The 14,473-nt window shown below is 37.1% G+C and overlaps 1 protein-coding gene across 10 annotated transcripts in view; it reads right to left on the reverse strand.

Moving 5' to 3' along the window:
- NUDT9 (nudix hydrolase 9) overlaps positions 1-14,473 on the reverse strand; it is an 85,058-nt gene that overhangs the window by 34,267 nt on the left and 36,318 nt on the right. For 2 of the 10 annotated variants that reach the window (XM_058295776.1, XM_071215598.1), the window contains exon 2: positions 2,386-2,598. The exons of 7 other annotated variants lie outside the window; for them this stretch is intronic. Coding sequence is in view for 1 of the 3 variants with exons in the window: in XM_058295762.1 (XP_058151745.1) it covers positions 6,492-6,535 (44 nt within the window). In the remaining 2 variants the exon portion in view is untranslated. Of the gene's footprint in view, positions 1-2,385; positions 2,599-6,491; positions 6,551-14,473 lie in introns of those variants that run through there. One more of the 10 variants, XM_058295762.1, reaches the window with a different exon arrangement.

Consider the following 14,473-nt stretch of genomic DNA (forward strand, 5'->3'; position numbering starts at 1 on the left):
CATTAGGGTGTGGAGTCCGTACCCAGTCCCCACCCCTTGGTGGGTGGAGACTCACAGATAAAAGGCATGGAAAAGGACAGAGTTGGAGCTTTTGATGCAAGGGTTTCTGATGTTGGAGTTTTCATGTTGGAGGCTGATGCTGAAGCCTTAAACTGGAGCCCTGGGAAGTAAGCCCACAGAGGAAAGAGAAACCAGTCCCAGGAAGAGAGGAACACTGAGCCCAGGAAGAAGCAAGCCCTGGGAAGAAAAGGTTTTATAAAAACCAACCAATTTCTGGTATTTTACATCAGCACCCCTTTGGCTGACTAATATACCATCCATTACCAAAACTTTTCCATTGCTCCAAATAGAAACGTAATACTACTTAAGCATGAACTGCCCATTCTCTAACCCACCCTCATCCCCTGATATCTTGTATTCTAGTTTCTGACTCAATGAGTTTGTTTATTCTAATTATTTTATGTAAGTGCAATCATAAAATATTTGTACTTTATGACTGGCTTATTTTTCTCAACATGATGTCTTCAAAGTTCATCTATGTATCAGAACTTCATTTTTTATGGCTGAATAATATTTCATTGTACCCTATAACAAAGTAACCCAGTTCTAGGTATATATCCAAAAGAACTGAAAGGAGGGACTCAACGAGATATCTGTACATAGATGTTCACAGCAGCATTATTCTCAATAGCCAAAAAGTGGAAGCAATACAAATATTCATCAGCAGATAAGCAAAATGTGGTATAAACACATACAACAGAATATTATTCAGCCTTGAAAAAAAATGAAGTTCTGATACATGCTGCTACATGGATAAAACTTTAATCTGTCATGCTGAATGAAATCAGATAAAATAGAACAGACATTATATGATTCCACTTATATGAAATAGCTAGAATATGCAAATTCACAGACAGAAAGTAGAGTACAGGTTACCAGGGGAATGGGGCATTAATACATAATGGGTGCAGGGTTTCTGACTGGGGTAATGGGGAAGTTCTGGTAATGGATTATGGGAAGTTTACATTGCATATATTTCCACAATTTAAAAAAAAACTAAACAGAAAAGGACAACTAAATATAATTCAGGATCTAATAATAATGGAGGAGAAAAGAACCAAAATTACATTATTGGGACACATGAAAAAATGGAATATAGAGTATGCTTTTTAGCAATGTTAAATTTCCTTAATAACTGTATTAAGGTGGTTACATAAGTGAATATCCATGTTCTTAGGAAATGTACACAGAAATATTAAGTGTTCAAGGAGCATGATATACAAAACCTACCCTCATTATTTACAAAATAGATGGACAAATGGAAAGATGCACAGATAGACTGAATAAATGAATGAATCAGCAAATGTGGCAAAACATTAAAATACGGCAGATCTCAGTATCTGGCTGGGGTATGTTGGAGTCTTCTGTATTGGCTTTGTGTTATTTTGGCAATTGCCCTGTAAGTTTCAAAGTATTCCAAAATTTAAAAAAAAAAAAAAAAGTATTCCAAAATAAAAAGTTTTTTAAATTAAGTTAAAATTAAAAATCTAAAAGAAACCCATACACACATCATCAGTACAAAGGATGTTTCCTCAGCAGTGTTTATAGTGGCTGAGTATTAGAAGCAAGGTGAAAGCCCCAAAATACACAAATGCTTTAACAAATGATGAAAGGGCTACACCTTGAAATATTAATCAGCTAATTAAACATATGACATCAAGTGATTTGGTAGTATATTCATAAGGTATTGTTCAAAATAAAAAGCAAGATGCAGAAATCTATGAATGATTCCATTTTTATAAAGCAATGGGAAAAAACAAAGTATACACATTTAAGACTATGTATATATTAGTTTTCTATTGCTGGACTATTAGATTACCACAAACTTAGTTGCTTAAAACAATAAAAATTTTTATAGGTTAGAAGTCTGGCATGGGTCTCATTGAACTAAAAAATTAAGATATAGGCAGGGCTGCACACTTCTTTCTGGAGGCTCTAAAGAAGAATCCATTCCTTTGCCTTTCCAGTTTCTGGAAGCCTCCCCCATTCTGTGGCTCCTAGCCCCCTTCTTTCCTCTTCAAAGGCAACAACACTGAATCTCTCCACGACCCATCTTCAGTAGCCACATCCCTCTTGAACATTCTTCCATTTTTAAGGACTCATTAAATTGAGTCTACCTAGGTAATTCAGGATAATCTCTCCATCTAAAAGTCCTCAGTCACACCTGAAAGTCCATTTTGTTTAGTGTATTAGTCAGCTAAAGGGGTGCTGATGCAAAGTACCAGAAATCTGTTGGCTTTAAAAAGGGATTTATTTGGGGTAAAGCTTACAGTTACAAGGCCCTAAAGAGCCCAATTCAAGGTATCATAAAAGGTACTTTCTCACCAAAGTCTGCTGCCACTGGTTGAAGCAAGATGGTAGGCAATCTCTGCCTGGTCTCTCCTTCCTTCTTCTTCTTAAGGCTTCATGGTCCCATGGTTCTTCCAATCTTAGCTTTAGGTTGGCATAGAGCTTGTCTCTCAAGGTTTTCTACATCAGCCTGGCATAGTGCTCGTTTCTTTCCAGGCTTGCTCAGCTGCTCAGCTGCCCAGCTGCAAACTATCAGGTGAAAGGTTACCCTCACCTCCAGGATTGACTCCAGGATTCCAGGATTCAAAACTAACAAAGTTCTCTCTCTCTTCCATGTTATTCTGAATGAGTGTCCATTTATATCAGCCTACCAATGGGGCAAGGACTCAACCCTGAGTCACGCCCTACTGACGTGGTTGAATCAAAGCCCTAATCTTTTATCAAGTAAACTTAAAACCTTTGAATTTAACACAATCAAAGGGTATTACACCCAGAAGAGCAGACCAGTTTACAACATAATTTTTCTCTTTTTTGGGGATTCATAAATAATATCAAAGTGCCACATTTAGTAAGGTAATAAATTTACAGTTTCCAGGGATTAGGATGTGGACATCTTGGGGGAAGAGGAAGCAATACTATTCTACCTACCACAAATGATTAAGCTATTTATTATATGAGCTATGAGCACAGAGAAATATATGAATGGATCCATATTACCAGGTTCCAGATTAGAGAATATGATGTTGATGTAGGTAGAGGTAAAAGGAAAGTAAAGAGGGGAGAAAAAGAGGAGGCTGAATAGAAAAAGAGAGGAGGAAAAAAGGAGGAAGAAAAGAGGGGAAGGAGGAGAGGAGAAAGAAAAAAAAGGGGAAGAAAAAGGTGAGAGGAAAGATAGAGTGGGAAGAGAGGGGAGCTTGGCAGGGACAGAAGGAGAAGGGCAGGGAAAAAGGAAAAGTCCTGAAAGAGAAATAAGAAAAGAAATTAAAAAGAGAAAAGTGAGCAAGAAAAAAAAGAGGTCAAATCCCTTTTAGAATTTTCTTAGAATTCTGAAATACAGTACAGTCTAGAGAAAGAACCCTCAAATGATGAATAGAAGAAAAAGAAACACCAAAATCAGATGGGAGATTTACATCCAGAACCAGCCAGTCAAACCCTTTCCCTTCACTAGGACATGCATAGCTTAAAAGTCACACAGAGGCAGCCTGGCCTGGGTCCCTCCTGAAGTGGATGCAGACCATAGAGCCACTCAGAGCAGCAAGTTAGAACCGCATGCCTATGCAGGCAGAGACCCAAGAATACAAGGGGCTGAGGAGTGCCACATTTAAAAAAAGTGCCTACAGGGATAAAAAGAGACTCTGGCAGAACCACCGGCAAGAGTTGCACACACTCAATCTAGTCTCTGTTTGCTGGACCATCTAAACACAAAACAGAACTTTCTGGATTGACCCCCATTTGGCTCCCTGGGACAGAATAACCTAAGAGGAAAAAAACAGAGGCAGAAATCATCATGGGAAAAAAATGTGTGTGTCAGGGGTTGGGAGAGCGGGAATGGACCTGAGCAGCTGACAAGTAAATTACTATCCCTAAATGCTTACATTTAAAAAGAAGAACTAAAATCAAAGATTTAACTGCACACCTAGAGGAACTAAAAAAAGAATAGCAAACTAAACCAAAGAAATACAGATCAAAGCACAAAAAATAAAAATATAAAAATAAAAAACAATTGAGTATTAACAAAGCCAAAAGTTGGTTCTCTGAAAAGATCCGTAACACTGACAAACCTTTAGCTAGACTGACCAAGAAAAAAAGAGAGGACACAAAAAACTAAACTTAGAAAGGAAAAGGGAGATATTACTACAGTATGGAAGTTCCTCAAAAAACTAAGCATAGAATTACCATATGAACCAGCAATCCCACTTCTAGACATATACCCCAAAGAACTGAAATCGAGGACTCAAACAGATATTTGCACACCAATATTCACAGCAAGATCATTCACAACTGCCAAAAGACAGAAGCAATCCAAGTGTCCACCAACCAATCAATGGGTAAATAAAATGTTGTATGTATATGCAATGGAATATTATTCAGCATTAAAAGGAATGAAGTTCTGATTCATGCAACAACATGAATGAACCTTGAAGACATCATATTGAGTGAAATAAGCCAAATACAAAAGGATAAATATTGCATAATCTCGTTTACATGAAATATTTAGAATAAGCAAATTCATAGACTCAAAATCTAGAATACAGGTTACCAGGGACCAGGATGGAGGTAGGAAATAGAGAGTTAATGCTTAAAGTTTACAGAGTTTCTATATGGGTTGATTGTAAATTTTGGAAATGGATGGAGGTGAGCACAACATTATAAATGTAATTAACAGCACTAAATTATATATGTGAACGTGGTTAAAAGGAGAAATTTTAGGTCATACGTTACCAGAATAGAAATTAAAAGAATAGAGTACAACACAGTGAAACTTATTATAAAAAATGGACTATCATTAATAATGTAATTATAAAGATGTTCTTTAATTAAAACAAATGTGCCATACTAATGCAAGGTGGTACAGAGGGTGGTATATAGGAAAAATTATATTAAACCCTGTGACAGTTTGAAGTTATTTTATGAATCCCAAAAAAGACCGTTCTTAAACTAATCTATTCCTATGGGTGTGGTATCTTTTAATTGCATTAGAGTCACTTTAGATGACTTGATTAGATTGCTTTTAATTGGAATATGTGAGGCATGACTCAGGTTGAGTCTCCACCCTTTTTATGGAGCTTGATATCCATGGAGACACACAGAAAGAAAGGAATCTGCCATATATAATCCTGCAATGTGAGAGAACCGGGTCCACATTCACCCACAGCTGAACTCAAAGAGAAGCCCCAAGAGGCTCAAAGAGCTGAGGCCCAGGGAGAAATGAGCAATCGCCTGATAGCTCAAACCTGAACTTGGAAAGAAGGCAGAACAGCCGAGACTGAAAGGAGGCTGGGAAAGAAACAAGCCCTACACCTGGTTGCCCACAGTTGAGCTCCAAGAGATGGTAGATCTGGAGAGGAAAGCAGAGATAAGCAGTCATCTTTACCATGTGGCAGGAAGCTAGGATCAACAGTTGCTGATTTTGGTGAGAAAGCATCTCTACGGTGCCCTGAATTGGACCTTTCACACCCTCAGAACTATAAGCCTTTACCTGTAATAAATTCCTCATTAAAAAAGGCAACCAATTTCTGATACTTTGCATCAGCAGCCCTGTGACAAACTAAGGCACACCGTAATGTAACCCATAGTTAATCGTATATTTATAATATTCTTTAATCACTTCTATCAAACATACCACACTTATGCAAAGTATTAATAATGGGGGGGGCATGGGAACTCTGTATATTTTGCATTATCGTTCTGTAAACCTACAACTTCTCTAATAAAAAATTTTTTTTAAAAATCAAGGTAGGAGGGACACACACACACACACATCCAGACTAGTTTTAAGTCAATATTTGTTACCAAGGCCAGGAGGGTAGGAACTGGATCTTATTCACCTCTCTTGCCCAGTCTACCATAAAGCTTGGTATATAGTAGGCATTCAAAAGATGTTTGTTGAAAAAAAATGATCAGGGCCTTCCCTGGATTTCATTCACACCTAGTCTGGATGCCTGATTTGATGCCTGTTACATTATGTCTGAATTACTGCAGTGACCTACTAACAGTTCTCACCATCACCCGTCCTCCCACCAGTTCATACTCAACACCACCAATTCTCTCAACTATCAACTGATATACAGTCACTTGATCAAAAAAATCCATTGGGTTTCAGTTGCCTAATAATTTAGCATAAACTCATCCAATTATTTTAAAAATTAAAAGAAGCAATTTCTATAAATCACTTAAAATCATGCATGGCACACAGCACATGGGTAATAAGTAATAGCTATTATTATTATTATCATTGAATTATCATTGTTATTCCTAGCCCTATAATTCATCTTGCCTCAGTCACCTTAGATGAAATCTTACCTATCCTTTACAGACACCCCTTTTATTATGCCCTCACTGATTCTTGCCAATCAGGCTTGACCTTTTCATACTTCACCATTATGCGTACTTCTCCTAGTTAATAGCCAGTTCTACTTTACCTTATATATGCACTCTGTAATGCTCTTCTCTTCCTAAAGGCCATGTTAAGATCCTCCAATATGAAATCAAGTTTCACTGGCACAGATCTTCAGTAGCATCTTTTCATAGGGGCTAAACTTCCCTTGCAAGGATGAAAAATTATAGCTAAATGTATGGCAATTTGGTACATTTAACATCCAAGGAAAACTGCCTATTTAACATTATTCCTCCTGGGAATCAACTGATAAACTGATAATTCTCTTTTAGAGAATTTAGAGATAGTAATTATTGCCACTACCATCTCTCAGGAGTGCCACATCGCTCCCCCAACCTGTTTCTGTTTCTGTATCAGCTATCTACCCTTTCCCTGGGCACAGATCCTAGGCAGTTTCTTGGATTCCTCCCTTTCCCTATTCCCCACTGATCAGTCCTTGACTTGGTCAGTCTGTTTAGTTGTATCTACAGGGTTCTCACCTTCCCACTGGCACTGGCCTAGTGGAGGCCCTTGTCATTGTAGGTCTTAATTTTCATGGCATCTTTAAACAAAAAAGTAGTCTTCCTGAAATAAAGGATTATCACAATAATCCCTTAAAAAAGGGGCAAAAAGTGAAAACAAAAACAAAGAAAACCAAATTTTAAAAACTCCAGGGATCCAAATTCACTAGAAAATAAATTCCCTAACCCAAATGCAATCTTCTCTATAATTTGATGCCAATTTTTCTTTCCAGGTCCATTTCCTGCTTCTTCCCTCGACACAAATCTTTACCTCTGGCTAACACCTGGGGATATGAGTAGAAGGTCCAGGTCCTTTAACTGGGCAGATCCCAGAATGTAACACTTCACTTCTTGTTTCTCTGACATAGCATTCAGAAGATGAAACAATGATCAAGGAGTTGAAATAATAGTTTCATTTATTAAAATCACAGAGAATATTCGCGGCTTTCTTCCTTGAAATTCCTAATGGTACTTATTACTGAAAGAGTTCACCAGCCTTCATATTCAAGGTCATCTAGGATATTTCTACTAGGTTGGTGCAAAAAGAATTGTGGTTTTGGAGAGTGAATTTTAAACCATTATAACTAGGCTCAAACTCATCTTTATTAATCAAAATAGGAACCAATACAATCAATGCACTTTTCCCAATGAGAATTAAGTTTGTTTTTTCCTGTTGCATAAAAATCCATGCTTCAGGATTCAACAAACTCTTAGGAAGCATTTTCTGCATCTTGCTGATAGTGGAAGCAATGTCCCTGCAAAAAGTTGTTGAGATGCTTGAAGAAGTGGTAGTCGGTTGGTGAGAGGTCAAGTGAATATGGCAGATGAGGCAAAACTTTGTAGCCCAATTCGTTCAACTTTTGAAGCGTTGGTTGTGTGACATACAGTTGGGCATTGTCGTGGAAAAGAATTGGGCCCTTTCTGTTGAGCAATGCTGGCTGCAGGTGTTTCAGTTTTCAGTGCATCTCTTCGATCTGCTGACATACTTCTCAGATATAAGGGTTTCACTGGGATTCAGAAAGCTATAGTCTATCAGACCAGCAAGACATCACCAAATAGTGATCATGGCCTTTTTTTGGTGCAAGTTTGACTTTGGGAAGTGTTTTGGAGCTTCTTCTCGGTCCAATCACTGAGTTAGTTGTCGCTGGTTGTCATACAAAAACCACTTTTCATCACACGTCACAATCCATTAAGAAATGGCTTGCTGTTGTTGTGTAGAACAGGAAGATGATACTTCAAAACAACGATTTTTCTGAATTTCAGTCAGCTCATGAGGTACCCACTTATCAAACTTTTTCACCTTTCCAGTACGCTTCAAATGCCAAACAACCACAGAATGGTCGACATTGAGTTCTTTGGCAACTTTTTGTGTAGTGTAAGAGAAGCTTCAATGATTGCTCTCAATCAGTCATTGTCAGCTCCCAATGGCCAGCCATGATGCTCCTCATCTTCAAGGCTCTCATCTCCTCTGCAAAACTTCTTAAACCACTACTGTACTGTATGTTCTTTAGCAGTTCCTGGACAAATACGTTGTTGATGTTGCAAGTTGTCTCTGCTGCTTTACGACCCATTTTGAACTCAAATAAGAAAATCATTCGAATTTGCTTTTTGTCTAACATCATTTCCATAGTCTAAAGTAAATATAAACAGCAAGTAATAAATCATTAGCAAAAAAAAAAAAAGCACACTAAAATGATGTATAACATAACCACATTTACTTAAAAATGTATGCCAATATCAAACAACAAATTTCAACAAGCAAAACCACAATTACCTTCGCACCAACCTAATATCATGCCAATCTACACATAAGATATTTGATGGCACACAAGTCTTTCACACCAACACTTCCTAGTCCCTGAATTGTTAAAAGGTATTCCCTGAAAATGTGTTCTGGGATCAAATGAGGTAAAAATGGCTACCTCTTGGAGCTTCACAGTGAACTTCAATGTGGTAAATGCTCTAAGAGTCTTAAGAAGTTCTTCAGTAAGAAAGTTATTTGGCTTGTTTACCCCAGCACCATCCAAAGGTATTTCAAAATGTATTAGAATTCCTTTCTCCTTCCACTAGAACACCTAGGGGATGACTCTTGGAAATCAAGTTTTATATTACTCTGTATTTGTTACAGAATGGAATAGGAACTCCCCATAAATTTTTTTCTACCAGCTATTTTCACTTTGTGATTTTAAAAAAAGTCCCTAAAAATTATAGAGAAAAAATAGAGAATCAACAAAACCAAATGTTGATTCTTTGAAAATATCAATAAAATTGATAAACCCAGACTGTTTTAGTTTACCAAAGGGCTGCCAATGCAAAGTATCAGAAATGGATTGGCTTTTATAATGGGGATTTTATTTGGGGTAAAAGTGAACAGTTCTAAGACCATGAAAAGTCCAAATCAAGACACCATAAGAGGTGCTTTCTCACCAAAGTCAGGTGTCACATGCTGAAGCAAGATGGCCACCATCTCTGTCAAAGTTTCTGCTTTTCTGAAGCTGTAGGAAAATTTGGCATAGTGTTTGTCTCTTTCCCGGCCTCTTCTCTCAGTCTTGGCAACTCCACATTCTTCCCAAATTGAGCTGTAAGCTATTAGGCATATGGTTCATCTCTCCCTGGGTCTCAGCTCTTTGAGCTTCTTGGGGGCTTCTCTCCTTACAACTCAGCTGTGCGTAAAAATATTGTCCTTTCTCTCAGAAAGCAAGATCAATTATGGCAGCTTCCTTTATCTGTGTCTGCCTCTGTCTGTATCTCCATTTATAGCTCCTTCCTTTGTCTAGCCTATGTCTCTGCTTATATTAGACCAAGCAGGAAGGTGGAGATCTAAGCTGGCTCATGACTCACTGATGTAGTCCAATCAAAATGCCTAAAGTAATCTTATCTAATAATCTAATCAAAGGACCCTCAACTGACTTTAATGCAATCAAAGGGTATCACACTTACAGGAATAGATTAGTTTAAAAACATAACCTTTTTCTTTTTGGAATTCATAAAATAATCTCAAACTGCCACATACACAATGAAGGAAAAAAGAGAGGACACAAAAATTAAAATAAAAAATGAAAAGGAGGACATTTTTACTAGCCCCCGGAAATAAAAAGAACTCCGAGGACACCATGACAATATGACAACAAACTATAACCAAGATGACATGGACAAATTCTTAGAAACACACAAAACTACCTATACTGACTCAAGAAGACATAGAAGATCTCAACAAACCAATTACAACTAAAGAAATTGAATCAGTCATCAAAAACCTCCCAACAAAGAAAAGGTCAGGACAAGATGCTTCACTGGTGAGTTTTACCAATGTTCCAAGAATTAACACCAATCCTGATGAAACTCTTCTAAGACAGTGAAGAAGGAACATTTCCTAACTCATTCTATGAGGCCAACATCACCATAACACCAAAGACAGATGAGAATACCACAAGAAAATTACAGACCGTTTCTCTAATGAACACAGCTGCAAAAATCCTCAACAAAATACCAGCAAATGGAACCCAACAGCACATTAAAAGAATTATACACCATGATCAAGTGGGATTTAACCCAGATATAAAAGGGTGGTTCAACATAAGAAAATCAATTAAGGTAATTGGGCCAGCTTGAGTATTCTGTGGACACCAGAAAATTATATTCTTAAGCTAACCCATTACTGTGAGATTCAGTTAAGGGGCCTACCTTGTGAATAGACTGCTTCAGTTAACAGCCTTTGATTAGATTGTGGGACCCAATATGGATCTTAATCTTCTTACTGGGATCCTTCTATAAACAGAGGCCTAAAAGCAACACACAGGGAAAAAGCTGCAGTGACAGAGAGAAGACAGGATAGACAAGCCGACTGGCCTTGTGCCCTGCCATGTGCCTGATCGCTCATAGGTGCAACTTGGTGAGACAGCATCTCTTGATGATGTCTTGGTTTAGACACTTTCATGGCCTCAGAACCACAAACTTTTAACCTAATAAATTCCCATTATAAAGGCCAACACATTTCTGGTATATTACTTTGGCGGCTTTTAGCAAATTAAGACAATAATACACCAAATTAAGAAAACAAAGGGGAAAAAAAAACCCGCAAAATCATCTCAATGCAGAAAAGGCACTTGACAAAATCCAGCACCTCATCCAGATAAAAAACACTAGAAAACTAGGAATAGAAGGAAACTTCCTCAACAAGATAAGGACATACAACAAACCCCCAGCTAACATAACACCCTATTTAATGGAAAGCTTTTGCTCTAAGATCAGGAACAAGACAAGGATGCCCACTGTCACCACTGTTTTTCAATATTATGCTAGAAGTTCTAGCTAGAGTAGTTAGGCAAGAGAAAAAGAAGACATTCAAATTGGAAGGGAAGAAGTACAACTATAAACAGAAAATACTGATAAATCCACAAAAAAACTTCTAGAGCTAATAAAAGAATTAATAAAAGTGGTGGGGTACAAGATCAACACACCCAAATTAGTAGTGTTTCTCTACACTAGCAATAAACAACCAGACAAAAATCAAGAAAAAAACTGCATTCACAACAACACCTAAAAAAATCAAATTCTGGGAATAAATCTAACCGTGAAGGACTTGTACACAGAAAACCACAAAACAATGCTAAAAGGTATCAAAGAAGACCTAAATAAAACAAAAGACAATCCAGGTTCATGTACTGGAAAACTAAGTACTGTTAAGATGTCAATTTTACCCCAAAGCAATTTGTAGATTCAAAGCAACCCCAATCAAAATTCCAACAACATTCTCTGCAGAAATGGAAAAGTCAATCATCAAAATTTATATGGAAGGATAAGGGGTCCCAATGAGACAAAGGCATTCAGAAAACAAAGAACTAAGTGGGAGAATCACAGTTCCCCATCTTAAAACTTATTACAAAGTCACAGTAATCAAAACAGCATAGTAATGGTAGATATACAGACTGTGGCAGTTCGATATTATTTATGAATTCCAAAAAGAAATATTGATTACATTTGTAAACAGGTTTGTTTCTCTGGGCATGATACCCCTTTGATTGTATTAAATCCTAAGATTTTCCTTTTATTATATCAAGATTAGGGCTTTGATTTGACCACATCATTAGGGCATGCAGGGTTGAGTCCCTACTCCCTTGGTGGGCTACACAGAAATAAATACATGGAGAACACAGAAGAAGAAAGACAGCTCCATAGGCATGGCAGGGGCCCCGGGGAAGAGAGATGAGCCTGATAGTCAACAGCAGACTTTGTGAAGAGAACAGAGCAGCTGAGCCAGGAATGACACAAGCCCTCCAGCCTTTAGCTGAGATCAAAAGAAGCTGGGCCCACAGAGCCTTAAGAGGAAGATTGAACCCTTGCAGACATCACCCACCATCCTCTTTCAACACATGGCAACAGAGTTTGGTGAGGAAGTAACTTGCAGTTGGACTTTTTAGGACCTTGCAACTGTAAGCTTCCACCCCAAATAAATATCCTTTATAAAAGCCAACAGATTTCTGGTACTTTGCATCAGTACCCATTTTGGCTATCTAATAATAAACCAATGAATTAAGAGCTCAGAAATAAGCCTTCACATTTATGGCCAAATAATTTTCACAAGAGAGAAATGGCCAATTAGGAAAAAATTGTCTTTTCAACTAATAGTGCTGGGTAAACTGCATCTCCATTTGCAAAAGAACAAAGGAAAACCTTACCTCACAGCACATACAAAAATCAACTCAAAATGGATCAAAGCCCTAAAAATAAGAGCCAAAACTATCAAACTCCTGGAAGAAAATGTGGGGTATCATCTTCAGAATCTTTTTATGTTAGACAATGGTTTCTTATACTTTATATCCAAAGCACAATAAAAGAAAAAGAAAAAAAACAAACATAAATGGGACCTCATCAAAAATTTAAAATTTGTTCCTCAAAGGACTTTATCATGAAAATAAAACCACAACTGACACAATGGGAGAAAACATCTGGACACCACATATCCAATAATGTAATCCTTCAATTTAACAACAAAGAAACAAACCAAGCAATTTAAAAATGGGCAAAATACTTGAATAGACATCCCATCAAAAAAGATATAATAGTCACTTTTTAAAAAATGAAAAATTACAAGTGTTGGAAAAGATGTGGAGAAATAGGGACCCTCATTCATTGCTGCTGAGAATGTAAAATGGTACAGCCTCTGTGGAAGAGAGTTTGGCAATTCCTCAGAAAGGATAGAATTACCATATTACTCCACAATCCCACTCCTAGGTATATACACAAAAGAACTGAAAACAGGGACTCAAACAAGTATTTCCACAGAGATGTCCAAATTGGCATTATTCACAATTGCCAAGACAGAAGCAACCATTGTGTCCATCAACTAATCAATGGATAAACAAAATGTGATATATATATAATGAAATATTATTTAGCCCTGAAAAGAAACATACAACATGGACAAATTGTGAAAACATCATGTTGAGTAAAGTACACCAGACACAAAAGGACAAATATTGGATGGCCTCACTGAAATGAATCTGATTGAGCAAATTCATATTGTGAAGTATAGAATATTGTTATCAGGGAATGGGGTAGGGATAAGGAATAGGAAGTTAAGGCTTAAAATGTACAGAGTTTCTATTTAGGAAGATGGAAAAGTTCTGGTGATGGGTGGTGGTGATGATACCACAACTCTGTGACTGTTTAACAGCACTGAATTATATATTTCAATGTGGCTAAAGGGGAAATTTTAGGTTTTATAAATGTTATAAGAATTTAAAAAAAAAAAAAATCCATGGAATTGCAGGGCACAAAAGTGAACTATAAATTAAACCAGGGTCAATAGTTAATAGCACAACTACTAAAACGTGCTTTCATCAACTGTAACAAATATACCACTCAAATACAGGTTATTAAAAACAGGATGTCATATGGGAACCCTGTATTTATGCAGGACTTTTCTGCAAACCCACAACTTCTCTAATAAAAATAGAGGAGATGACTAACAGAATGCACTAGACCGAAGTCTGAATTTGTAATCTGAAGATAAAATTGAATAAAGTCTCTGCGAATATAGTACAAAATGACAAATCAATGGGAAAATGAAAGAAAAAAAAGAAAGAGGCTCTATCCGAAGGTCCAGTACTAAGATATTCAAAAAGAGGGGGGGAGGGGATGAAAAAAAATAAATGGAAGAAAATTTTCTTGTGTTGAGAGTAAACATTAGGGGCAAACGAAGAAAATTTAAAATGCCCCTCTTTCAGGCAGCCTCATAAAACATGTTCACTATTTTATGTCTACAATGGTGTCTAGTTCACCGTGTTTACTGAACAACTGACTTGAATAAAAATTGGAGATTGGGAGAACAGAAGCAGGAAGCAATGTGAGATAACATAAATCCCTAAATTTACCCAGAGTTGGCAAACCAAGAAAAAGAGGTATATTATCTACTCAGGAAAGCGTTAAGTAGAAGGGATGAATGGTGAGTTTTACTTTTCAATTTACACCACTTGTACTGTTCAAATATTTTAACCATATAACT

This window comes from Dasypus novemcinctus, chromosome 1 (genome assembly GCF_030445035.2).
Source record: "Dasypus novemcinctus isolate mDasNov1 chromosome 1, mDasNov1.1.hap2, whole genome shotgun sequence".
Classification (NCBI taxonomy): domain Eukaryota; kingdom Metazoa; phylum Chordata; class Mammalia; order Cingulata; family Dasypodidae; genus Dasypus; species Dasypus novemcinctus.